General features: G+C 44.3%; 1 protein-coding gene and 1 long non-coding RNA gene across 2 annotated transcripts; one reads left to right on the top strand and one right to left on the bottom strand.

Annotated features, from left to right (window-relative positions):
• Positions 1-27679, bottom strand: ankrd50 (ankyrin repeat domain 50). The gene is made up of 4 exons (XM_061275637.1): positions 27356-27679; positions 24564-25522; positions 15878-16110; positions 1-4813 (listed from the first exon to the last, which is right to left on the bottom strand). Exons 2-4 carry the CDS (start codon positions 25055-25057, stop codon positions 1320-1322), a joined length of 4221 nt encoding a protein of 1406 aa, XP_061131621.1. The 5' UTR covers positions 25058-25522; positions 27356-27679; the 3' UTR covers positions 1-1319.
• LOC133152174 (uncharacterized) lies at positions 17484-19805 on the top strand. The gene is made up of 2 exons (XR_009714093.1): positions 17484-17534; positions 18615-19805. It is a non-coding gene; the product is annotated as an uncharacterized LOC133152174 (long non-coding RNA).

A 27679-nucleotide genomic window follows, 5' to 3' on the forward strand; every position in this document is an offset into this window, starting at 1 on the left:
TTTTTGTTTTTCCAGCAGGAAAGCAAGTATGTTTATTAAGCATTTTTAATATACATGGGGAAAAAAATCCACTTTGTATGATACAGGAAGTAAATGAACATTGAATGTACATACGGAGAGATATTCATAGTTCCAGCCAACCCAAGATGGCAGACAAAGCACTGAGTGAACTGTTGAACTGATAAGATTGCAAACCTTTTTTCTTCTTAGCGGACTGATGATGTTTGTACATGCGATAGGTCGCCATGACTATAGTCCTTGGCGAAAACAGCATACCATAAAGCAAAAATATGACAGCCTGTAACTGCAGACTTGTTGAAAAATAGATGTTTCTTTTTCGTTCTTTCCCATTTTGACAGAGTTTTTTCCCATTTATGGCTTTCAAGAGTAAAATCCAAACTCTTTTACGCCGTTCCCGTGTCACTCCCATTTGACCCGTTGACAGCATTACTCACACACACACAACAGAACTGCTTTTAGTTTAGCACCAAACTAATGTGGACAATAACATCGTGGATTCTTATGCACTCGCAAAAAAATATATGAACACACAACTGAATGGAAAAAAAAACAAAATCCCATGGGGACGAAAAAAACCCCAACCTTTTCTATCCTTTTTGTCATGAAACACTTAAAACACAACATGAGTCCAAAAATAGCTGCAGGCAATTTGTCAGAACGCAACAGCACCATGGTAGAGCAACAAAAAGTGGCTTTTTTCCAAAATAATAAATATGCTCTTAAATCTCCAGGACTATTTTTAACACGGAACATAAAGGAATTTTTGGAGAAAGGCAGCCTATTGATACATCCTGGTGTTTATACTCTATAGACACGAGAAACTCTGAAAACGAATCATCACAGACTGTGGCTAAAACAAGGATGGGCTTCCAGAGTAAATAAAACAAAAGCACGTCTATCGTTTGTCTCTTTCCAAAGTGCATACACTTCTTTTTTCCATTAAATAGCATTATGTTAAATTATAATGATAGTTTTGCACGGAGAAGGCTGAAACAGAAGGTAGGCACATTGAGTATCAATCCACGGAAAGCCTTGAGGCAGCAACTGATATTACCCAAACCACCCCTTTGACCCCCAAATGTAATTGTAAAATTACAAATTATAATATTTTGAGATTCTCTGAATGCAGTTGCTTTGGCACGTTTGTGACCGTCGGCATTCAGGAAGGATTTGCGTGCTTCTCAAGGAGGAAACAATCCAGAGAGAAAACATTCTTCATGCAAGTCTGATTGGATGCAATCCAGCTGTGGCTTAAATTGTGAATGTGCCGTCTGTTTGTCTCTTTTTGACAACGGCAACTATAAAGGGGTCTCCTTTTTGTAGTTGAAGCTGGGGTCCGATCCTTCAATCTGCAGTCTGAGAGCTTGTTTAAGGCTTAGCTCAGTATCTCTGACAGGGTAGCTCTCGAGGACATCCCGGTGATGGCCTCGGTTCTGGGGGTTGCAAGGAACCGACACACGCCCCAGGTAGACCTGGTGGCCCTGTAGGTGGTAGTTGGGGTTGGTCATAATCCCATTGCGTTTCTTCTCACTGCAGCTTTGTTTGTGGATAAAAAGCTGGTCTTGCTGTGCTGAGCCGCTGATCACCACCTTGGAATGGAGGTCCTTGGTGATTGATTTGTTGAGAGCGAGGCGCTTGTCCATTTGGGTCATCTCGTACTCGGGTACCTGGCCTTGCATAGAGCCGCCGTTCTTAGATTTCTTCTTGTCAGGCCCTCCTTTACTGTTCACGGTGCCATTTACAATCTTGGTTCCCTTTGTCGACTTGGGTCCGGGTTTCAGCAGTGACCAGTCAAAGTCGTTGGACGGCGACACCTGACCAAAGGATTTTGTGGTGGAGGACGGCGAGACGATGGACTGCCTACTGCGGCTGCGGGGCAGGGAGTGTTGCTGGATTTGTTCGGTGAAGGTCATGCTGTGGAAGCTGTCGATAGGAACCGTCTGCGCAGTGGCTGTGGACGACGTGGTCCTTAGGGACGAGTTCTTGGAGCTTTTGAGCGAATTGTTGGATAGTGATGATTTCTGTCTGTCAACCGTGGAGTCAGGGGAATCAGATGGTGAACTGAACGCATGAACGGGCCCGTTGGTGAGACCGCGTCCCGTTGACTGCAGATCTCCTGCACCGGTGCTGCCGGAACTGCTGGATTTGATGGTGAGCGACTGCATTTTACCTGTCATTTTATCATCCATGGTGTGCACCGGTGATGGATTACTGCCGTTTGATGATGTGGCTCCGTACTTCTCTAGAAGTTTGATAATGGTGGAGTGGCCACCTTTGGCCGCCACTCTCATTGCCGTGCGTCCAAATTGGTCGGCGTGGTTTGGGTCAGCACCGTTTTCAAGAAGTATCTGAACGACGTCAATATGACCCTCCTGGGCGGCAATGCCCAAGGCCGTTGCACCCTGGTTGCATGTGTGGTCGACTCGTGTGCCGTTTTCTATCAGGAACTGCACAACTTTGGTGTGTCCTTGCCAGGCCGCTGACTGCAGGGCGGAACGCTTCTCATTGTCACAGGCATTGACGTCAGCGTGGTAGTTGATGAGCAGCCGCACCGTTTCCAAGTGGCCCTGCCAACAGGACACGTGGAGGGCTGTCCTGCCCTCCGTGTCACACGCTTCCACATTGGCGCCATTCTCCAAGAAATACTCTGACATTGCCAATTGGTTTTCCAGCGCTAGTATGTAGAGGGTTGGGCGTCCGTCGGCGTCCTTGTGGTCAATGTCGGCACCGTGGCTCAACAGAAGCTCCACGACATCCCGGTGACCGTCCAGCGCCGCCACCCTGAGAGCGTTCCTCCCGTCGTAGCCTCGCTGGTCTATACACGACTTGTTGTCTAGGAGGATTTGAACGCAGTCGTAGTGTCCTTCCTGTGCGGCCAGGATCAGCTGTATCCTGCCATCATTGTCCACCTCTGTGCATCGAGCGCCTTGCTCAATCAGTGCTTCGCACACTAGCCGGTGGCCTTCAAAGGATGCCATGTGCAGCGGCGTCCAGCCAGCATCGTCTCGGTGGTTCTCATCCAGACCTCTGTCCAGCAGAGTCCTTACCACCTCCACATTGCCCTGAGCAGATGCAATGCTCAGCACCGTCCTGCCCTCGCTGTCAATGCTGTCCACGGCCGCTCCCCAGAACAGCAGCGTGTTGACGACTGATGCGTGACCCATGGATGCAGCCGCGAGGAGAGGGGTGCGCCCGTTGTTGTCTGTGTGGTCTACATCGGCACCGCCTTCCAGAAGCAAATCAACGACATCTACATGCCCTTCGTAGCCGGCTACCAGGAGAGGAGTCATGCAGTCTTTATCGCAGTGGTCTACCTCTGCCCCCCTGTCAATGAGAAGACTCACCACAGAGGCGTGGCCTTTGCTGGCAGGGATGCAGAGAGCTGCCACCGAAAGGGCGGTCCGACCATCCACGTCCTCATGGTTGACTTCTGCTCCGTGGTCCAGGAGGTGCTCCACTATCTCCCTGTGTCCCATATAGGCAGCGGCGATGAGGGCCGTTCTTCCTTCATTATCAGCCTTGTTGACTTCAGCCCCATGCTGGAGGAGGTTCAGCACTATGTCCTCATGCCCGCCCCAAGCGGCTGCCCTCAAAGCTGTTCTGCCGTCAGCGTCAGTGCAGTCCACTTTGGCACCGGCATACAGCAAAGCGGACACCACCTCCGAGTGTCCGCCCCATGCAGCCGAGCGCAGCGCCGTCCAGCCGTCGTGATCTGTGTGGTTAATGTTAGCCTCGCAGCCAATGAGGCTGTTGACCACTTTTGTGTGGCCCTGCCTGGCGGCTAGAGTGAGCGCCGTTTGTCCATGGTTGTCCTCCAGCTCCATGTTGGCCCCTCTGGAAATGAGCAAGGTGACAACATCGAGGTTGCCGCTGTACGCCGCGTTGGAGAGCAGCGTTCTAGCGCTAGAGTCACACTGGTTCACAGAAGCTCCGTTGTCCAATAAAGTTCGGATGGAGTCCTCTCTCTCCAGGGCCTGTTGTACAATACATGAAGCGTGGTCGTCTTCGTTGTTTACGTGAGCGCCAGCTTTGACTAGAAGCTGCAAAACCTCCTGTTCCCTTGGTATAGAGGTGGTCATAGAGTCTTTGGTAGGTGTACCGTTCCAGACCATCCATAGAGCCAGATTGAAGGGCTCCATCTGCAAATTGGAGTTCACTAGGTGAAGTGCAAATTCCTGCACTTCGTGGGGTTTGAGCTGTTTCGCCCGGCAGGTGTAACTCATAGCCAGCATCCGGTGTCCCTCTGCAGCATTGCATAAGTATTTTTGCGTACAGTGCTTCACGTCCAGAAGCCACTCTGCAAAACTGTAGTGGAAAAGGATTTTACTGCTCCCAAAACCATTAACCAACAATTTAGAGAGGATGTCCATCTTTTTCTGAAACTCTTCCATTGTCAGCGTGGTGTTTTTGGTCCAGACTGCGTGGTACAGGTCTTTGACTGTAAGCGGCCTGCACGTGGCCAGGATGACGTTGAGGATGGGCTGGACTTTGGCAAACTGTTTCCTGACAAACAGTCTCTGGCAGAGCCACAGGTAGAGGCCGTTCAGCGTGCCTGGAATGTCGCGAATCTCGCGAAGCATAATGAAGTTCTCCACCACACCGTCCAGTACTCGCTCCAGGTAGAGGAAGCACCCGCTGCTCTTGATGTGGAGCTGGTTGAGCATCTCTGCAGTCTCCTTAGTGAGATGCTGCCTCAAGGCCTCCTCCTGATCCAAGCGGTGGAGGATGTACTGTTGGACATCCTTGACGATGTAGGCCTTGCGCAGGTCGTCCAGGCTGATTTTCCGGAATCCTGAGTGGAAGAAAAAAAGTATACTAAGATAATTGAAAAATGACAAAGACTTACTGTATTTTACCATGAAAACTTTTTCCCCCAGCTTGAATCCCTGCGTCTTCAACAAATATGCAGGTTACCTCAGGATTTTCTCAGCCATAGGAATGTAACAATTTCGTCCCAGTATGACAGTATTGATAAGTCTTAATATGACAAATGGCATCAAGTATCACACCAAGGTAATTAAATGCTGGGACAAGTTATGATTCTTCTCCTCTAAAGAATACAGACTGTTTTTTGTTTTAAATTTAGAAGTAAACATGATTTAAAAAGCCAGTCATTTACTTGCTCCATGACTGAGGTTCAGAGCAGAAGCTACCTTTTTAACCCTCTTTGCATGAGTGTAAACTACTGCATCATCTGCATACATTTGAAAATTCACATTATTACATATTTAGGGGAGATCATTTATGTACAGGGAGAATAACAGGGGACCAGGAATTAATCCTTGCCGCACACCGACAGAGACCGATGATTCTACAGTCGATTTATTGAGGATAAGTATGATTTAAGCTACTGAATTGCTTCTGGTGAGAAATTGAAGTCCATTCGGTATGTAGTATGAAGAATTTCATGGTAAACGATTGTCAAAAGCCTTTTTAAGGTCAAGAAACACTGCACCAGGGATGTATATCCGTCCAATTTGTTTCACCTCTACAACTCCACTGATTACCGATCTAGTGGAGTGGTTTACTTTGAAACCAAATAGCATAGGATGTCAATTAAAGGAACTAGTATTGAAATGTTCATTCGTAATACTTGCGACCGATCTCTCAACGGCCTTGGAAACGACTGGAAGTATCAAAGTCTGGTGACTGACAACGAGTCCAGGATGTAAACTGCCTTTTGCCCCAAATTAGATGGCATACACTCCAGCTAATCTGTGAGCCCAACGAGGACAAGCACTACAGGAAACGGATAGATGGATACAGTATGTCTAATTAATCAATGAGCTTCCACCCATCCATTCTCTGAACCGCTTAGTCCCCACGGGGGTCGCGGGCGTGCTGGAGCCTATCCCAGCCGTCATCGGGCAGTAGGCGGGGGACAATTAATCAATGAGCTTAATATACCAATATGTTACGGTATCTTAAGACTAACGTTAAAATCATACCCTGTGCTGATCCATTGATTTTGTAATTTTCAGATAATTAGGCTGAGCTAATTCGAAATTTCCTAAAGGCACTGGCTAACCGACTAAAACACATCCTTTCGGAGGAAATGAGCGTGTCATCCCTCTGGCTGCTGGCAGGAGAGACGATCAAGCAGCAGTTAGCTTTGAACTAAGGCAATGAGCAGTGAAGGCAAAACAAAGCCGAGTCGAGTAAATTCACGGGATGCTCTTACAGTGGAGGTTATTTTAACATCAACGCATGCATATGTTACGGTTGAAATGTCATCTTGAGTGGAAGCATGACCGCAAGAATGCCATAAAATGTGAGGGGTCTTTCTGGGCAAAACAAAAAGCATGCCAACAGCAACACAGTCAAATGAAGTACGAACAGACCTAAGCGCAGAAATACATATCCCCTGCTGAAGAACACACGTCATTTGACTCAATAGCCTAAAATTTGCCAGCGCAATGGACGTAAAGGTTAAGAGCACGACATGAGCTGTGGTTATGAGAAGCTGACGTACGAGCGAGGGGGCGATAAATACCCCACCGCTTCGCTAATTGCGTGTTGCGCGGTTCTATCGCAGCATTCTGCTGAGTGAGACCAGGCTTAATGAACATCTTTAGGATGATAAGAGCTCCATGATGGCATTCTCCAAGATGCACTTTCTTGCACGTTAAAGCCATCTGTGATCTGTGCACGCCGGAGAGCATTTGTTTACGATTCCCACGGTTTTCACGGCCAGTGGGACTACAAGAACCGATTGGGGGATTTTGTCACATATCTTTGTGTAAAAAACGGTGAGCCATGGACAAATATTCAAATATAAATTAAGGATACATTTGATCTAAAAAAGTGAACAGTTTGCTCTTTCTTTCTTTCTCACTGCCCAGAAGCATTCTAAAAATAAAAATGTCATAACATTATTTAGTGTAAATGACTAATCAGTATTTCCCACCAACTTGAGGTTATGTGGGACCATCGAGGACCCCTGCAAATGTTTATTGAATGAACGTCTACCATATTTTTGTGTGATTGCCTTTAACTTGTAATATAGCCCCGATGGAAGATGCACCAGGCATCCAAATTCTGCTAAAACTGACACTACTGTTGGGATAGCAGCGGGCTTGTGGAATTTTACTCCCTCGCGGCAAGTGAACCCACACCTGGAGGATAGATAGCAAACACGAGGAGCAGTTCCCATGCACGTAGTGTAACTTGAAGACACGGGATTCACGACGACTTTCTCATCTTGCGGACAGAATTTCAAAAGATAGTTATGCTTGAGTATATGCTTAAATGTAATGTTACATTGGTACACTTCTATACAATAAACAAAACAACAAAAACCAAATGACCCTAACCCACTTTCAATTCGTTACTGCATTGCACCATTCATCTTCTCCTCTCGCCGCCGCCTCCCTTTATTTTCTTCAGCCGCATGACTTTTTGCTCCAATTGCAAAGCAATCGTCTCACAATAGCAGAAATACGGAAAGATGCATGACCCAAAAACAATTGCAGATTGCAATGTTGTGATTTCTCAACTGAGAAATCATTTACTTGGCATTAGTCTTTTTATCTTTCATCAGAAACAGTTGAGAGTATCGCAATCTGTCCACTTTTGTTCAGGCATTTTAGGATTTTGAGGTTCTGTGAGGTGGGACTCATGGTGGGTGCACTTTGTTGAGGATCACGCAATCACATGGAAACTTAGTCCGAGTGTAAGACTCCGACGTCAGACTCTCTGGACGCCTTCTACAGACATTCTGGGTTTGCGCCAGTTAGGAAAGACACAAGCTGAGCCAAGGGGAAGAGGCCATTAAAGGGCTCAGATGAAAAGGTAATGTTTTGCCTTGAAGTAGATCTTAATTGGATTTATTTGCCGAGGGATCCCGTGTGAGCACACCGTCTGCTATGCAGCTACGCTGTGCTGCAAGCTGCGATATCTCCTCAGCAAACCAATATAAAAATGCCTTTCTACATCATGCAGCAAACATTCCGTGGTCGCTGACGCACAATTTGCAAGGATAGAAACCATCACAGACCGAACGGACAGAATGTTATTTTTCGGAGATTTTGCTCCTGCCTTAATTCACAAGGTTGGGGATTGCATTTTTTTTTCTTCAGCTCAATACCCAAATTGGCAATGTGCGCCTCCTCATAAGATGTCTTGTTCGGGTTTAAAAACTTTGGAAAGGTCATAAATGGACATTGCACAAATGAAGGCCATTGAATAATTTTTTTTTATGGCATGTGCTTATCACAAACTATCCTGATTAATTTGTTTATATACGCCAACCAAGTAACTCTTACAGGTGTATAAAACCTGCCGGTTAAAACAGGTGCAAACCAATCTCTTGGTTGGTTCTAGAGTTAAGATTAGGATTTCTGTGGATCGGTGGTCTTTGGGTTACCTTGTTCCATTCCTACAGCAGTGAGATTACGCAAATGTTCATTCAAGTGGGAAAGTGCTGTGGTCGCTCATCTATAATATACGTACGCTAACACAAAAGTACAGTCATAATTTCCATCAATATTTGAATGAAAAACATAAATGCAAAATAGGAAGTGGTGGAGGTACCCTTGTTCCTTGCAAACTATTCCTAACCTCTTATGTCAGAACCTGCGGAAACTCTGGACGAGGTGACAGTGTTTAACTCAAACAAACTGTTAGGCAGGAAACCCTGCTGTATTCGATGATGCCAGTCAAGACTGCATTTTCGACTGAATCTCAGTTAAACTGTTTCCAGGAATGCAATCTGTAGCTTGGCTAAATAAGCCTTCCAAAAACTTCATCTTGTTCAGTCAACAAAGCTTCGACTGTAGTGGTTGTGTGGTCGGTTTTAGCTTCGAACAATAGTGGCAGCGAAACAAGCAACAAATGCCACATTCATCAGTGTGAGAGATGCAGCGCCAGAGTAAAAAGGCCTCTCGGCCAGCTGCTGCTTGTTACAGAACTGGATACCAGCCACAGGAGACACAGCCCCCACTTACAAAGGAGTGACTGTTTTGCATTGGAGATTTTTTTTTTTTCCTTCAGATTTTCAAACGAGGCAGAGGGCATATGCGCGTCGGAGAAACTGGTGGCATGACCTCATGGGTCCGTGGTGCAGCGTCTGGAATCGTCCGCGTTCCTCTTTGTGGGACTACGTCTTAGGTCGGTAGATCAGCAAGGAAAACAGAAACCTAAGCCTGGCTGCCCTCAAATGCTCCGGCAAAGCCATGCGCGACAAAGCCTGCTCAACAGCTGCGCCGCTTGCCCCTCCAGTGCACACCAGAGCGCCAAACTCCCTGACACAAGTATGGGGACCAGGGACCACAAGGGGCTGCAGACAAGTGTGGGTAGTTCATCTGAGAGCGATATTATTTTGTTTGCTAAGCGCTCTGTTTATCTCTCCACGGCTGTTTCTGAAGATAATGTTGGAGAAAATCATTTTTAGCGCCGCAGCGTCAAAATCGTTCCACTCAATCAATTATGCTGCGCTGGAGGCGACGCTCATGTTCAAACATGCCCGCCACTAAATTGCCAGCCCGTTTCCAGTCAAACCTGCTGTGATGTAACGGAACAGGTCTGAGAAGGGAAGGTGTGTGTGTGTGTGTGTGTGTGTGTGTGTGTCGGGGGGTTTACGCCAAGTACAACATTGAGTTCAGTGGCTGGACCTGTGACGTTTGAGTGACAGAAGCTAGTTACGATGCAACAAGACACTGATCTATAAGGCGAGTGCACCTGGTCACTCCAACGTATTGCAGAGTTATCGCCGTATCTCACACGACTTCTTTCGACAGCACAGCTGACAAGTACTCAAATAACCTGCCAGGCCAATAAGTCTTGCTCCACATAAAGACAGTATTCTCATAAAACACAACAGTCTGTAACGATTAATGAGTCGGTTGTGCCATGACCAGTTAAACACAAAATTTTGGGCAGAAATTGTGCAAAACAAAAATAAACTCCAAAATAGCGGCCGTACTTTTAGAATAAGCAAATAAAACCTCAACTTGTCACTGCCAACATTTACAAGCGATTTTTCAAAGCAAGTCCAAAGTAACCGATGATGAGTGGCAATCGTGGCTACACGGATCTGCCTACAGTTACGACAAGCAGCGCAAGAACGTCAGTGCAGGCCCAAGCACAACAGCAATTGGACGTGACCTCGCGGAGGGAGGGTTTTTTACCAACTTGGACAGGCGCCGGCCCATACGCGTTCATGGCCTACATATGCATCTGTGTAAAATGAAGAACGTACCTAAATCCGGCAGTCCATTAGGGCGTACTGTCCCGTGCAGAGCGGACTGAAAGGTTCAATATTTTTCTGTGCACCGTCGCACTCCAAGAATGTGCACACGTGGGTGCATACATGGTCATTCCACTGTGTGTAAAAGCTATGATTGCTAAGTGTTTCAACTCAATGCTGGACCAGATTTCTTTCCATTTTTGTTCATCAATACACTTGATGACTTTCCGCCGACCGTATTTCGCCACATCACCGGCACAACAAATACGCACATCGGATTTTATTCATTATATCCAAACAAACCGATGCCAGGAAGATCTGGAATCCTTTTGATGCTTCGCGGGCAAAATATCCAGACAAAAAACATCTATGTAAATCAACAGCAATGCTTTTTGCTTTAGAGCAGAGCTATCATTGGCAGGAAAGATCTACTTAAAAGCAATGATAGCAAGAACAAGCAGAATATGCCAGGAATTCCCTCTCCATACTAAAGTCTAATTAAGACCCAATTATAACACCCGTTAATTAAAGCATAATCCAACAAGTCTACCTCTGTCTAACTGCTTCAGCGCCTTGGAAACATGATAACCCTCAACCTAGGTATTTGGGGGAGATATGCCACATACCAAAGGGCATCACACAGATTCGTCTGCCAAGTCACTGCAGTGGCGTTGGTGGAGATAGACCTGTAATTTAAACAGCCGTCAGACTGCATGCTGGTGAAATTACTGTATTCAGACGGGATTAAGGTCTTTATTAAGGTCTCATCTCATGTGCTCGTCAATTTGCAGCCTGAAAAAAAACTCTTCCTGAGTGGATGTAAATGTGCTTGTGGGATACAGCTTACTACTAGGGTGCCATTTTGGGAAGTGTATTATAGCACGTTAAAAAAAATGTTCAAACTCATTAAATTGTTTTTAATTTATTAATTAGCATAATTTGGCTCCAATTCTGAGCAAATGTCTGGATGATCTGAGGTGCCTACAATGGCATCCAAAATGATTATCATGTGTTGTGGGGTATGTTTAAAAGTGTATTACCTCCTCGATCTGCTAGGTTTGTCATGATTAAAAAAAATGCTTAGGATGTTAAAATTCAGTTTGTGTGCCCCTTAAATGTTAGAAAATAGAAAAGTCATTGCCTGACAAGATTATTTCCAAAAGAATTTTCTTTTAAACAATTAATTTACAGCACAGCGTAATTATCTTCCCATCTCCTAATTCGTCAAATACGTGTCACCCCTGATGAAGTGCTCGATCTATTTAGTTCCAGTCAGTCTTTTGCGTTGGTATGTCTCAATCATATCGATCAAGTGATTTACGAACAATTCAAAGGCATCTTTGCCTCACTTGGGGGAGCATTCCTTCAGTTGGGAAGAAGTAAAACATCCATACTGCTTTATGACTATTTGTGTTGTCAGCATGCCAAAAGCTCTTGCGGTAACCTCCAAATGAGGCAGCTGACAAAAAAATATTATATACAGGTAGATGTTAAAAATGACATTGACCTTTTTGCGGCAGCTCTGCGTTACGATTCGTCTGCGGGCCTTGATGACAAAGGGCATCTTTGAGAGATACAGCGGCGCTTTAACAGTCTCTTCTCCTTTGTGATTGTCTGCAGTAAATCTGTTGTGTCTCTTGGCAGCTTGGGCTAAAAGAACGCGCCATTTACGGCGGCGGCCGCTGTGAGGTGAAGGCTGTGATTCACGCTGTTACCAGGGTGGGCTATGTAAGCTTCCTCTGCGAAGAGACCCAGCTCTGAGTCACATGTAATTTCTACTGCACAAAAGATCGGAATTTATAATGGCTCCTCCCAGGGATGACCAAAGAGCTGTAAAACATGACGTGGTTGAAGACCACCAGATTAGTTTTGGGTCAAACAGCCCTAAACTGTGAGGAGTAGCGGCCACACACCGAGTAGCTTTCTGCAGCCTGAGCCTAGAATATCGGAGAGTTAATTACAACTGTGATTCATTACTGGGGGGGTCTTAGGGTTAAGGTTAATGAGAGCATGAATGTGAGGCTAGTTCAAAGTTTGAAGAAGGATCAAATTGGCGTAACAAAAGAAATGATGGATGTCCTGATTGGGGATATTAACCTCACTGAATTTATAGCGTTTCCTTTTCTATCTACCCATCTCTTCAGTACTTGAAAGCTTTATACGTCATAGGCAGCTGAGAAGACATCAAGAGTTTCAAGTCCTATTTTTAATAGAATCAGATACATTCTGTAGAAATTATACCAGTGAGCTTTTGTCAAATATAGAAAATGTATAAGGTAAAGGACAAGGTAAAGTTCCTGACTTCAACTAAAAGGTGTCTAAAGTCTTGAAGACTAAGGGTGTCTAAAGGGTATCTAAAGTCTTGGCAACTCAAAGAAACGGGAGGAGCCCAAGTAGACTAATTGTCTTGACACCGCCACTTTTTAAAATCTCTCACCCACTCTGTTTGAAGGATCCGTATTGAAAACAAAACCGTCTCATTTGCAAGCCCTACTCCATGTCTCCGCCCTCTTCTTTTCTCTGTCTTCTGCCCCAGAGGCCTTATAAAATTGCCCTGCGCTCTACTCAGCTCCTGACCAAAATTGCCACCTAAGTGTTTCCACTCCGCTGCCCCTTCCAAGGCTGTACAGTAGCACTGCACTCAGTTGGGGGGGAGGTACTGGAAAACCAGCGTTGTCCGTAGATTTGCAACATACTGCTTTTTGTCAGTGTGAAAATGTCAAACTCGACACGGGGGAACTTTGGGGCGTTCTCATAAATGAGTGGTCATAACGTGCTACTGCCCGGGAGATCCAAATTCGCATCCTGATCGTCACAAACAGACGCATCGTTGTTTGCAAGCCGAGCGGATGCGAATGAGGCATTCTACTGCCGGACTCAGAAAAGCCTCCTTCCTGCTCTGGTCTCAGAGGTGTTAAAAAGTTCCCAGAGCGCATTCCAATGCGTGAGATATGAACACAAGGAATAAAGGTTGAGCAAGGGAAGACGAATCGAGAGTTGGGCTCCCCAAGGGGAGTGAGGGGGGGGGGGGGGGGGTCATGTCTGTCAGGAAAAGTTAATTCCAAATAATGCACGTGTCAGACTCCAAGAGACAACTGCACTTCTTCTCCTCACAAGGAGTCTTGCGGTCATGGTCCCCTGACTAAGAGTTTTATGCTAGGCTCATCCAGAAACCCCAAACCATCGGCAACAGGCAATAATAGGCCTCTTTAAAACAGTTTCTGGAGAAGACATTAAAAGGATAATGCTTTAGAGAATTTAAAATGGGGACCATTTTGACCAACATTTTTTTGGGGATAATATGCCATAAATGTAACCCAACTCAAACGTTGGTTAGTTCATTTAATCAATTATGGATGACCTCGGAGTTAGCTCCATCCAGGAGGGTGGATGGGGGGGAGGGCTTGGGTTACGATCATCGCAATTTACAACATGTAGTTTGAAAGAGTTTCAGTGTGCAAGCCAACCACAGACGCCAAGGTACTGTAGGGGTGTTTAGCCTTTTATTTTAATATTTCACATTTAAGGCCGAGTAGTGATATTTTATGAAAATATTTGTTGTTCAGATTTGGGTACAAAATTGTGTTATGTTCATGTCATAGGAACGCAACTCTGTTGTGAAAAAAAGAATGGAGGCGGGCCACACTGAATGGGGCTATTCTATTTTGTTTGTGTGCATGTCTTCAAGAAGCAAAGTCTTTTATTGTAGTCAACACAGAGCGGAAGACTGAATCCAGACAAAACAAAAAGTGCTGCTAAAAGCATCTACAAAGGAGGAAAGCCAAGGCCATTCGTTGTAGGCTGTGCGGAACCGTGCCAGTGCACAAACTCAATACGATAATACTGTAAATGAGGTGCTGCAACACATCTGGAAGCAAACCTTCACATAGCAACAGGTGCGGGGAAGAAGGGTGATATTAAAATCTATGGCCTTCGTTCCTTTCAAAATGGTGGAATCACATGTGGTGAGGAGTGAGAGTCCAAAGGAGTCCATCTCGGAGAATGTTTCTAACGATTTGCTGGGCAATTTGAAGCAGAGCTCGATGAAGGCCTGGGATGCCTTCAAAGAGCCACTATAAAAAGGAAACGTGAAAGGAGGCGGTCGAGAAAGGAGGAGGAGGAAGATAACAGCTGTTTATCACATTTTTCCCAAGATGAAAAAGCCTCCAAAATGGCAACAGACAGGCGGTGATCTTGAAGTCTGCGGTAGGTGCCATGTTTAAAGGCCCTTACCCTTGAAATAGTTGACACAGGTACTCAAACACACCAGAAGGTGTCACACAAAATGCCAAATTAAAAATATAAAATCCAATCCAAAACCATCTGTACAGCCAGTATTGGAAAATGAGAGTAGGCATTCTTTGAGCGGTGTCCAGAATTAAATCTAGTGCGGACCCCTCCAGTTCTGTTCATAGAAGGATGGTGGGGCATTTTGGATGATAGACAAAAAGTAGGCTTTGCCAAGTCTTGGTGAATGTTATATGACAAGCTTGCATCGCAGTCCCTTGATTGAATTAGTGGACACCGACCAAATCCTCCAAGATGACCCTTAGGCCTGTCCGTCCATGCTAGCCAGTCAAACACAACGACATTTAAAAATTCACTCCGTCCCACATTAACTAAACCACTCGTTTACAGCTGTTTGGTTGAAGCAACATTATTATTCTAGTATTTAGTTAGATATTTGTTACAGATTGAAAATGTAAGTGATTTGAGGTTTGCATGTCAAGGCCTTTATAAGGCGGGTTTTCTGTCCGATTTGTTGTGTTGCTCCACCTGTTACCCAATTACCGTATTTTCCGCACTATAAGGCGCACCTAAAAACCTCCAATTTTCTCAAAAGCCGACAGTGCGCCTTATAATCAGGTGCACCTTATATATGGACCAATATTGAGCTGCTACAGCAGGCGTGTCCAAAGTCCGGCCCGCGGGCCAAATATATATGTATATCTTATATATGGATCAAGTTTTAAAATGGGCCATTCATTGAAGGTGCGCCTTATAATCCGGTGCGCCTTATTTAAGGACAAAGTTTTAAAATGGGCCATTCATTGAAGGTGCGCCTTATAATCCGGTGAGCCTTATAGTGTGGAAAATACGGTACTGTATATATACAATTTTCAAAAAACATCTAAGTAAAAAATATGTGCCACTAAAGAAACTGAAATCTGCTGTAAAGCGAGAACCCCAGTGGATGCTCATAGCACGGTGTCAAATCAAGCTAGAACGAAGCAAGACAAAAGACAAGATGTCTCCTCCCTTTGTACAACTTTGAACAGCTTGTCACCCTATTGTTCCGTCTTGACACAATACATTGCAAATTCTCACCTTGGACGCACATAGTATTGTTGCAAACACATTTTCACAATGCCCAGCTTTGGGCCATGAACCAAAATAAAATATGCAAAACAATACCAAAATGTGGGGTTAATTTAGTTTCATTGTACCCAAATGACCTGGGCGCTGGAAGGATTTTGGAAAGGTAGAGTTGCGTGTTGATTAATGGGACGGTGGCTGCCGGCCTGATGTCATAGGACATCGGGCAAGCGCCGCACCGGTCACACCGATGTCATTCGGGCACGATGAGATGCTCGAGATACTACTTGGCAGCAAATGAAGTAAAGTAGCAAGACTAACAAGTGTTGTGTGAGTGTATTTTTTTCTTTTTACCTGTGAAGAGTTTAGTAATGGCCTTATTCTGTCTCCGTGCAGAGCAGATGAGCAGAAGCCATGGCGGCAAGAACTCGTGATGGTTGGCGAGGAGTTCAGCGATGGTCCTGGGGGAGCCCGGCGGCGACCTCTGATCCGCCTCGCCCAGTTGGCCGCCCTCATCCACAGAGTCCACAAGCAGAAAGAGAGCCTGTGACGGTGGCTTGGCGCTCAGGAGAGGCAAGAGCACACATCTGAAACAAGATGGAGGGAAATGTCTTAGTAGATGAACAGTGTTGATGGAGATACGGGGCATTCGGACAATCTTTTTGCTTTGACTTGTGAGCAACAATTTGAGATACAAGCTGTATGATGGCAGTGAACGCAACTCATTTTGGCAGACAACAAACAATTCTTCACAAAAGAGGATTCAAAATATGACATTTAATGACACTTCCAAATGATGTTTCCTGTTAAACTGCACAAAATCTAGAGAATTACAAACAGTGTATTTCAAAGGCACATAATTGGCCTCAAAATATGCTAGCCAAACACTAGCACAATGGGAAAGGTCAGAGATGAGCTAATAGATAGCATCAATGTGGAGAGTTTACACTTGAAACCAGGGCAATGTGAAAACAAGCGGTGAAGCAACACATACAGCCAGACATGCCAATACTCAGCCATTCATTCTTTAAATCAGTGGTCCCCAACCACCGGGCCGCGGACCGGTACCGGTCCGTGGGTCACTTGGTACCGGGCCGCCAAGCCGCACAGAAAAAAAGAAAAAAATTATCGACGATCAATTAATTCAGGTCAAGACACTCGTCCCGGTCACGTGACATGTTTCCACAGTCGAGCCCGCAAAGCTAATATGTGGCGACAGACTAACTAACCAGGCAATGAAGCATTCAAAACTGCTTCAACACATGGAGACCAAGCATCCTGCAATAAAAGACAAACCATAATCACTTTGGGTGTCATTGTCTCCGATTACGTCTAGATGGGACCGGCTCATTTCTGAGAAACAAACTCAGTGCTCCCACTAATTCAACGTAATGGTGAGTTTTATTTTTGTCATTTGTACTTGTTTTTATGTCAGTCGTATCATTTTATTTCATCGTATTTATATATTTATTATAAATGTATTCTTTATTTATTTATATAAATGTATTATTTATTTATATAAATGCCGGTCCGCGGAAATATTTCTGACATGTAACCGGTCCGTGGCGCAAAAAAGGTTGGGGACCACTGCTTTAAATGACTAAAATTCAGTCACTTACTGCAAATAAAACTCTAGTTTGTCTCCGTAGAGTTGCATTATATACACAGCAGAAGAAACTACAATGAATTAGTCATGCAGACACTGATTAATACATTCTATTCATTTTTGTAATTATTTTACAATGTGATTTTAGAAAGTAAAATATCTTGCTATTGTTCTCAGAAGTAAAACAGGACAAAGATTAAATTGCTGGGGCTAGACAGGAATATTCGTTGTTTCCATTCGTTTCATTTGGGAAAGATAGTTGATGACTATAATTTCCCTCTGCACTGAGAGGTGCACATGATAGGCATGTTTAATTGGAATCAGTATTATAAGATGAATTATTTCATCTCTTTCAGCAGTCCCTGAATCCAGAAACCTTGAGGACGTCTGGCCTACCTTTTACGGGTAAGTTACTAAAGCAACAACTTTTTGTGTGAAGCATGACATCGCTTTGATATGAAGGCCAGAACTTCCTAAGTAGGCGTTTAAGTACACATCTATTGAGTCCACTGCACATTATTTCGGCTCACGGCAGATGCATTTATAATTCATCTGGCCTTTTTGTACCGGCCTGTGAGCTAATGTCTTGAGACGCTTTTATTAATATGGAATATGATTTGCTGCAACAGCGGTACCGAATGTGGATTGTAAATTAAAACCAAACTGCACGGCATCTCGCGATGAAGCAAACGTGACGTTCAACATTGGGAATTAGACGTCACATTACAAGTTGTCGGTTTCAACGCTACATTAACCGTTCCAGCAACAGCAAGCTGCAAGCCACACACGGAATCTGGAAGCTCCACTGCTAATGTCACACATGAATGCTAAGTGAACCGAGCGGTCAACAAATGCATTGGAGCTATGCGGAGTCTTCTTTGAGCTCCTCTGTTCCAGTCTAAGCGCCGTGGGCGTAAGACAGGCAAAATGTTGTTTTCAAAGACTCATTAAATTCTAGCTCAATAGCCAGCGATAAAGGATTGGAGAAGTTCATGTTGGTGACATTTTAATTTGGGCCTTCGTTAATTACACTTTTGAAAACAAGATTTGACAAATCAATGAATCAATACTAAACCCTGTGCACAGGCCACGGATAAAATCGGTCACCTTCCAAGGTGAGGCACGCTCTGTTTGGAATATGACATTACTTGCAGAGCAAGAACACGCTTCAACGCCATCAGCAGTAGAACATAGGTTAGATTCTCCCAAAACATCAGTTTCTGAATAAAAAGCAGAGAAAATAAGCTTTTTGTGAGAAGAAACATACATTCAGAACTGTGTCTTTGATGCTAATGTTTTGTGTGACTCATTCATTCATCCGTCCGTCCGTCCGTCCGTCCATCCATTTATCCATGGTTAAGAAACATTGATCTGGAAACAGCCTTGAGTCTAAATGAAGCATCTACCTCCTTGGTGCATGTATTTTGCAAATCTCCTCAAACACCATTAAGACGATTTTCCCCGCTTTATTGTGGTCTTACTCAGGCTTGCTCGGCTAATCTCTCCTGATGGCTGCAGCCTGCGGAGAACCTGCAGTGCCATCTGGGAGCGTTGCCAAAAGGAATGTTCATGCACGGGGATGACTGGACGTGAATAGCCGTGTCTGTGTTGCCCAGCGAGACAATCAAATCCACAGTGACAGCAAGTGGGCCAGACAAAAGGCCAGTGTTCTTGCGCAAATTCAACTACTTTTAGGCTGTCAAAGAGTCAAAAGACAAGAGGGACAGACAAAAAGACAATATGATCTTATTTTGAAATTTTAAAGTCTGAACCAGCAGTAAGTTGTCTAAATAATGTACAGAAGTTGTTTAAAAAAAAAAAGTAAGCGCAACAAAAGCCACTCGACAGATGTTTAAACTGACGCCAAATGCTGTACAGAAGACATGGTGTGAAAGACATTTAATTCACTCACCATCTGTCATGTTGCACTCGCAAACAGTTGTGAACGAATAAAGTAGTTGCAAGGTTAAGGCAGCATCAAGCAACAAGACAACTCATTGGAAAGGGGGCTGCTAAAACATAAAATTACAAGGATGACCCTAAACAGAGGCTATGGAGCCAGGTAGTCAGGGTGGGAGCTGGAATACACACAACACATCCTTCACATGATCCAGAGGAAGTCAATCATTTCTCTGATTCTGTCATTATTTATTTTTACGGGAGGATCGCATGCATTCTCGGATTGGACCAAGTATCGTCCTTGGCCAAGAAGGAAACATGTTTAAGTTTGATTTCTTATGATTGTTCCTTACTAAATAAAAACTGAAAATCACATCTATTTTCAATGTCTGATGATCTTCTGAGATAAAGTCTCATGATGTCTTCAATCGCTCAGACATGGGGAAAGAACGCATTGTTTATGTTTTTATTTCTGTGGAGACGAGGGCTGCAGCTGGAATGGTGTCCATCCCAAATTAGCATCCCACTGACAAAAGTAGGTCAAACTGTAGATGCATGCAACACACTAACAAAGTCATCCAGTAGAAAGTTGATACTTCCTCTCTTTATTTATCGGTCATACGATGTATTAGACCGAATAATGATTTTCAATCACAGACACATGCTACTTTTATAACCAGCACGCATGCCTCGGATAACTACTTCAAATCCCTCAAACTCTTCCCAGTCCAAGGGAGGTGCACATTCCTGATGAGCTATCCAACGCTGCCAACAGAATCTGAAATTTCATCCCCTCCCTTCCACTACCCCCCCTACACACACACACCTCCGCCCGTTCCCCTGTCGACACTGTGGCGTGTGGGAATCTCGGCAAACCCAACGCACTCACTGGAGTGGCCTGTAAAGTTTCCTGCCAAGTCTGGATTATCTTTAGCTTTAGTCCAGGTCAACGATTTCATGAGGGCCAGTCATCGGATGGACTTGTTAGAAGTCTTAGGCTGTGTGCATGAAACTAACAACTAACAATTTCACCTCCTTTACGTTTAGTTTTTTGTTACATTTTTAAAACTTAGTTTGACATTTACATCCATACAATATGACCTAAGACTTAAATCATCTGTAAACTGCATTTATGAGCTTTATTTTTATTTATTTTTATACACTCACATAATGTCCACAAGTAATGTTGAGACAGAGGCTAGCCACAGATTGCTGAGTCATCACTGCACCGTTTCTGCTGCCGCGTCTCCATTTCTGCTCCATTGGAGCAATGGATGGAAGTGGGAGTCCTGTTTTGTTATTGTTGATGTTGCTTGTTTGCTAAAATGAGGCCCTAAATTTCATCTGATTTTCTGCTGCCCTGCACCACATGAAAGGCATGGGTAGCGTACTTTAAACCTCAAAAAGTAGCGCCGCCCAGTCAAAGGAGTCAACACACCAGTGGAAAAGAAATACACAATTCACCCACGCTTGGCCATAAAAATCTGGCCTGCTTTTGTATAGTTGAAACCGAAACGTGCTCAGCTTTAAATTCTGTTTAGAATGTGCAATAAAACATGTGACATGGCCAATTTCCCCACAATTGCCCAAGAGGAAACATGTCAAATGTTTTTTCCTCATTTCTGGCTTTTTGCCACTCTAAAGTCCCTACCATGAGCTGAAAAGTTCCCCGTTCTGTTAAATGTTATTTAGAGACTACTGAGCTACAGTAAATTGACAAAATATCAACAGCTCCTTTAGAACAAAGCAGCTTGATAGTGTTTGATGTAGTTGCCATAATTCTAACTGCGGCATCTATTTCTCAGACGGTAAAAGGTAAAAAAACAACAACATTTGGTTCAATATGTAGTCATCTGGCAGTTTATTGTGGGGACTGCAGCAGAAGCTGAACTGGGCCCAGCCATGGAGGCAGAAAAGGTCCCACCTACTAAACTAAACACTTTTGTGCCATCAGCAAAAAAACAAAAGTGCTGGAATTCGTTTGGCCCACATGACTGCGTTAATTCCCCCTACCCCCCGTTTGAAGCCAATTCTTTTGTCCCGAAGGGGAAAAAAAGGCATGTTAGATGGCCTACAGGTCGAGCAGCTGTTGGAAGGATTATTATGACCGCCAAAATCCAGTCAAAACATCGTAGTGAATGATTTGGGAATGGATTGCAATTTCAACCTTGATTGTGACAAACAGATCATCGTTTTGGAATTGTTTTGTTTGGAATGTACAATACCAATAGCGATGTTGCACACTGTAGAAATCTCTTCGAGATTTTCCGGGAGACCCAGAATGACTTTATTTGCTTAATGTCTGACTAACGTTCAGGTTACAGGTGAGTTTACTCCCTGACAACCCCCCCAAGGCAGGGGTTTACTATGCTTGTTGTTGATGTAGCGCAAGCATCAGAGCTCATTGTAGTGTCTCACAAAGCTGCGATCCTTCCTTATTTACAATCATGGTGGCGACATACTCATAAAACCCCTACACAAAAAACCTTTAGCAGTCGGTTTCACTATTGTCATGCAAACAGTAAACATTAACAACATCTATCAATTAAAATCTTATCCCTCTTATTATATTTTCATTGGAATTTTCTCCTAAGACAGTTTTATTTTTCTTGACACCCTTCTCACTCCTTCAAGTGATCAGGTCATACACTACTTCAAAAGCAAGAAAGGTCTTGTGGCAACGTAACACTACAACAGCTGAACAAACGTCTGCACAACAATGTGAAGCCCTGTCAGACTGCATTTGAAAGGTACTCCAAAAAAGGGGGCAGATTTAAAGAAGCCACATTTCAGATATTTCACAGCATCATTCATCAGTTGGCATTAGCAATGATCAATATTGGCTCAGTGTTGCGTGCAAAAACATTAAAATGGATCAAAAACGGCACCATTTTAGATTTAGCCTGTAGTAAAAATGTTAAGGAAAATACAGGCAGGACTTTCAAAAAGTACAATTTAAGCCTTTTGATGTATCCTTGCACTTGAGCATTTACCGTCAACGAGTGATTGATTTGATTTTTAAACCGTAGGGTTTTTCCACAATGTGACTCAATGTGATTCCATTTTCATTTAAACCAACTTATCATTTGGATACAAGGTGATGAGTAAAAAGGCCTTCAAATAGCAATTCCCCTGTCACATCTACCGCATTTCCTCCATTGTCATCACTCAATGAGTCAATGAATCCTTAAAATGACATGATTATGACAATTTTACATTTATTTTTGGGGTATTTGATGGCTTGTGAATCAGCTGCATGTTAGCCAAGCCATCAAACCACCGGCTTCTTTGGAGCGAGTGTTCTTGCGAGTGCCTGGTTCAAAACGCATAGCTAGAATACAACATTTACAAGAGAAATGTGCAGGCACTTTGCAAATGTGTACGGACTGGACAAACAAACGGTTCAAATCTGAGCTCAAAATGCCTCAAGTCTGGCTTGCCCGCAGGCGCACACAGTGGGAAAAGCAGCGATCGGCTTGTACGCCGCCGACGTCAACCCGTGTCTGAACCGCTTTCGTTGCATTAACACACGACTGGCGATTACTATCAACAAACCGACTTGTTTGCCTTTGACTAGGCCAAAGAATTTGGCAAGGGCCTCTTGCATGCACCCGCTGGCTGAGAATCACAGCTGGACGGGCACCGACCGGTAAAGGCTAAACACTCCTTTAAAAAACAAAAAAACCTGTTTAACAACACCCTTAACTAAATCCAACCTGTATAACTTTTTACTGAGTAGCCTTGGAAGTGTGCAGTCAAAACATGTGCAGCCCCTTGTGAATTTTCTCCCTCGGCTTGTCACGCTGGACCACTGATAAAAGTTTTATTCCCGTCCATTTCTTTTTTTATTCTTTCATCAAATAGAGCCAACAATTCTGGCACCTTGAAAGCAGATAGTCAATATAAATCCAGAGAGAATGATCAGATAATTATTGTACGATGATCCCAATTTGTTCTTGCATCTGATATTATCCAATAAAGCGCTTTGAGTCGAGCCTCGGTTTCCGGCCGACTTCTGATCTTACTGTGGAGAATTTGTACGTTGGAACATGTCGTTGTCTATTGTAAATCAGAGTGATAGTTCACATTTGTATGAAAAAACCTTCTAAGCCATGCATTTAAAACAAGCAAAACAGTAAGTAGGGCAGTAAATGAGTGCACGCTTTTTTCGGCCTTATGACAACCAACACCTCTTTTGTGACCTTGAAATGGCATTTGTGGGGACCGTCACAAACCGACGACCCTCTGTAGTTGTAGTCAAAACAATAAAGAGCAAGGGCCTTGTAATGTGACACTTATTTCATTTCCAAATCAAGACAATTGTCAATGTCCACAAAAAGGCCATTTTGAAGCCTGAAAGGCATTATAAAAAGAGTTCATGTATTTTTCATTTCCGGAAAACCACATGACAAAGTCGATGGGTTCAAATGAAAATGGCATTTCATTCATTTCTTGAAAAACCCTCAATGGTTCTCAAAGTGGAAGTTTTGTTGCCAGGGAATGCTTAAAATGGTAGACTGGTAAAAACAGGGCATTGTTTACAACTTAGTTTCGCAAAGTTTCTACTTTCTACATCACTGATGTTTGCCATTGGAGTTTCACTACTTGCGTATTGTAACATGCAATGCACATTCCTTATACGCCAAGTAGGATTATTCAACAAGAGGACTAACCTTATACGTCTTCAGTCATTTATAGCACGTCCTTTGTTTTATATTAAAAATACCTTTAGTCCTTGAGGGGTAAAGCGCAAAACAACACAAAAAGGTTGGCTGAAGTGCATCCTGCTTGGGTTCAAACTACGGATTTTAGCTCCCTCACTAACTCACTTTTTGTTTAGTGGGAGGTCAAACTAGAGTCACAGTCGTGGGTAAACTGAGGCCTCATGATTATGAGCAGATGACAAGTGCTTCCCTGGGAACAAGGGTGTCAGGTGGGGGCAGGGGGGGAAGAAAGGTGTTGACTCTGGTGAGCGTTTAAAAAATGATTTACCTTGCCATGACCTACTTTTTTTTTTCCACCCTGTGCGTGTCTGCGTGTGAAATGTTCAGAGTGCAACAAGCGTCAGCAGATGACTAGACGAGAAACGTGAGTGTTCAGCGCGGCGCGCGCGCACGCCGTCTAATCGACAGCACGACACACACCACAGCAAACTAGGCGGCCCTGAGCTCAACTGACAAAGATGCAGCATAATAGAATGAGATGCAGCACATGAGATGTCTCTGAGGTATTGGGTGTTCCCACAGAGCAGAAGGAATGGAGTGAAGTGAGAGTTAAACCGTGTGCTTAAATTTGTCTAATCTATGATTTATGCCACACTGGTTTGGTATAGTGAACGCTTAAAAGACTGCAAGTCAAAATGTTTGGTAAGTTCACAACTACAAATATTAATCTTTCATATTAATTGGTAAAGTAATTCATTCATTTCCCTATTATGTAGCATCGGACAGCAGAACATCGTGCACACGTACATTTTAAATCACAATCACAAAATTGATGGGGGTGGTTATATGGAATCATTTTTCATGTTTTTACCTCTTGAACGCCTCGGTGGGATTCCTCTCACACTCGCCAGGCTGCAGTGCGCCTTGCACGGCCGGGTCGCGCACCTTCTCCTCGTATCCCGGCACCAGGCTGCTGCGGCAGATCTGCGCCACCAGGCCGCGGATGAAGCCGGCGACGCACAGCGTGTCCGAGTCGTCCGCCCGGCAGAAGTGGTAGGCAAGAGCCTGCTGGTGCAGGCCTCGCTGGGCTCCCTGCGTCGACGTAGGCCACAGCAACTCCGTGCACACTGCTGTTTTCCCACTGCCGGGTCCGCCGACCAGCAGCACCCCCCAGGAGTTCCCGCGTCCCGTACCGGACATCAGGCTGCTCGGGTTAGCCACGCCTACGCCGGAGGGCTGCTTACTTGGGGTGCCGGTGACCCCGCTCAGAGTGCTGCTTTTCTCCTGGAGGCAATGCTGGATCTTGTGAAAGACCCATTCTCGGCAGTAAAAGCGCTTCCCCTGCAGCAAACTGGTGTGGGCCATTGTGCTGAAGCTGGTTCCAGCTAGTCCTCCTGTTCTTCAGACAGCTCCCATCCTTCTGCCGCTCACATCCTCACTATGTCAGGCAGTGAATTATTATTCACATTCTATTATTATTCACAGAAACGTAGGTTGAATTTAGATGTGATCTGCTAAAATGTTCGTGCCTCGCAGACGTATCTGGGTCAAAGTAATAAGAAACACTGAAGATCAAAAGCGGGGCCAAAAATCAAGATTTTCCACCAACTTTTTCCAATGTTTTTCTTCTCTGTGAATAAAGCGCTCCTGGTTGTTATTCTCATGCCGCTTTCGCATGGCGCTCCTGAGCGTATCGGCTGACAGGCTCGACACGATTAGCCATGCGAGCCGCTCACGTATATCCACAGATGCGTGGCAGTGGCCACCAAACGTAGTGTTTCCATTACTTTAACATGGACCGGGCTGGCGGCATATTTTGTACAGTGGTCTCTGGAAAAACAAAACAAAAGCATATGATTTGTTAATGTCGTACAGCATTGTTGTTTTTTATTATTATTCGCATAATAAGCCTGCGACAGCCAACTACTCGGAGCGCAAACGGGAAACTAACATTTCAGCGTGTATCATCATTCAATTGTCAAACATGATCCAAAACCAGTTCGTTGATCATAAAACCTCACAACTGTGCTCCTTGTCAATCAGCACAAACAAACGGACTCAAATACACATGCAACAGAAGATCCAAAGTCTCATTTTCACAAAACCCTACAGGTCAATATTGGCTTTGGACGAGAGTCCTATCAAGCAAGCTAGAGAAGGCAACATATGTATGTAGCAGTCTACGCCAACATATGTATGTAGCAGTGTACGCCAAAGGAAACAAGTTGGACATGTGACCCGTATGTTCAATGCATTGATTCCAACGTGTTGTATGACCACAAGACAACACAGCAGTTTAAACATGACTAAGTGTGATGCTTGCTGTTAGTGTCTTTACTGCCCCCAGCCCACCTCCACCCTGTTCCACTGCAAACATCCACGCCTGGCTCACAACAAGCTGAATTCTTGGCAAGCGCCCCTTGCAGTTTCTCTCGTCCACGTCGACTGTACCCCCCCCCCCCCCCCGCCTTCCTTCCTTCCTATGCGCCTTTAAATCCCAAACAGCTCACATCCGCACTCAGCTGCTGAGTCTGAAATGGGAAAAACCTGTTTGTGTACTTAACCCCCCCCCCCCCCCCTACACACACACACACACACATGTGCTTTTGTAGGGATGAGATTGTCTTACTGGTTATTCTGCCTAATAACAAGAAATGTTTTATTTCAGTGGAGCTGCACCATCTAGCATGCTCAATTTAACCTCTTTGTAGAAAGAATTGATATTATTTTGGCTTAACTGGGTAAATTCTCCCTTTCACAATAGAAATTTCAGAAGGATTATAGAAATTTGCAATGACATACTTACTTACAATTGCCATAATGTGTTCTGCTCATTCTCCTATGCCAAAATGCTGAATGGTAAAACTATACTTTTTAAATTTTATAGAAAATAAAACACATAGTATGCATTTTTAAACCGGAACAACACTTTTGTGTATTTTCTATGTTAAGTAACCCATGGGCAAAATGCATTACCCTGAAAAATTCCAATAAAATGTTTGATGCAACATATTTACTAGTAGCAATCTGCCAAAATTGTTACTTGACATGTCTGAATTTGATTCTGCATTCCATGATAAAAGGTTTAATACTCCTGAAAGTGTTGTTTAATTTTTCATGTTGAAGATTTTGTTCAATTTTTCGTGTATGACACTTGTATTTATTTATTTAATTATTTGTGCATTTTAAGAGGAAAAAGGCATTTAACCATAATTCAGGCATTGTGTGCACAAAAACAAATGTTATAATTTTTGGGGCCTTTAGACACCCTGCACTAGCCTGAAAATTCTTTGAAAGTGCAACAATTACATGTTCTAGATGTTTATGGTAATCTAGAATTGCATGGTGGCTCAAATGCTCTTCCAGGCCACATACAGCCCACGGGCCTTACGTTTTCTACCGTTCTACCGTCAATGGTCAGATGTGGACCAAAGTCTTTTGTACATTCAAAGCAAACCTCACCCCTTCGCATCCACATTTTTACACATCGCTTTGGGAGGAGCAACCTACATATTGCGGACAATCAAAAAATAACATCGGGTGCAGATGTTCGATACCCATCGTAAGAACTTCAACAAAGCCAGATGTGAGGTTACGGTCTCCCGCCCCTCCCTCCCTCCTCGTCGACCGACAGCCGTTTTTAACCCTGAAACGGTCGCTCACCTCCAGCCGACGTCTCTCTCCGCCGTGTTTTGTCCCTAGTCGACACCCCGTCTGTCCATTTTCCAAGCGGCAAACTTCACCGAAGCCTTTCGACCGTTGCCGCTCCAATATCTTCATCCGTGCAGCATTCGTGTCTTTCTTGCAAATGGGTCTCCTTGTTTTCTTTCCCCCCCGACCCCTTGCTCTCTTTTCTTCTCGACGTCTTTTCCTCGCTCTCTCTCAGATCGGTTGCAGGCTCCTCCTGCTGCCCAGCCGATACACATACAGCTCTCCCGGCGTTCCGACTGTGACTCTCCGCCTCCTAAAGAAGACTCGTGTGGGTTT

The sequence above is a fragment of the Syngnathus typhle genome, linkage group LG1, assembly GCF_033458585.1.
Source record: "Syngnathus typhle isolate RoL2023-S1 ecotype Sweden linkage group LG1, RoL_Styp_1.0, whole genome shotgun sequence".
NCBI classification, from domain to species: Eukaryota; Metazoa; Chordata; class Actinopteri; order Syngnathiformes; family Syngnathidae; genus Syngnathus; species Syngnathus typhle.

Excerpts from the sequence above, each read along its gene's own strand:
- ankrd50 (XM_061275637.1), bottom strand. The coding sequence starts at position 25,057 with ATGGCCCACACCAGTTTGCTGCAGGGGAAGCGCTTTTACTGCCGAGAA. Across the intron at positions 16,111-24,563 it reads CCCACCGAGGCGTTCAAGAG|ATGTGTGCTCTTGCCTCTCC; the intron begins GTAAAAACATGA and ends ATCTTGTTTCAG. Across the intron at positions 4,814-15,877 it reads CATTACTAAACTCTTCACAG|GATTCCGGAAAATCAGCCTG; the intron begins GTAAAAAGAAAA and ends TCTTCCACTCAG.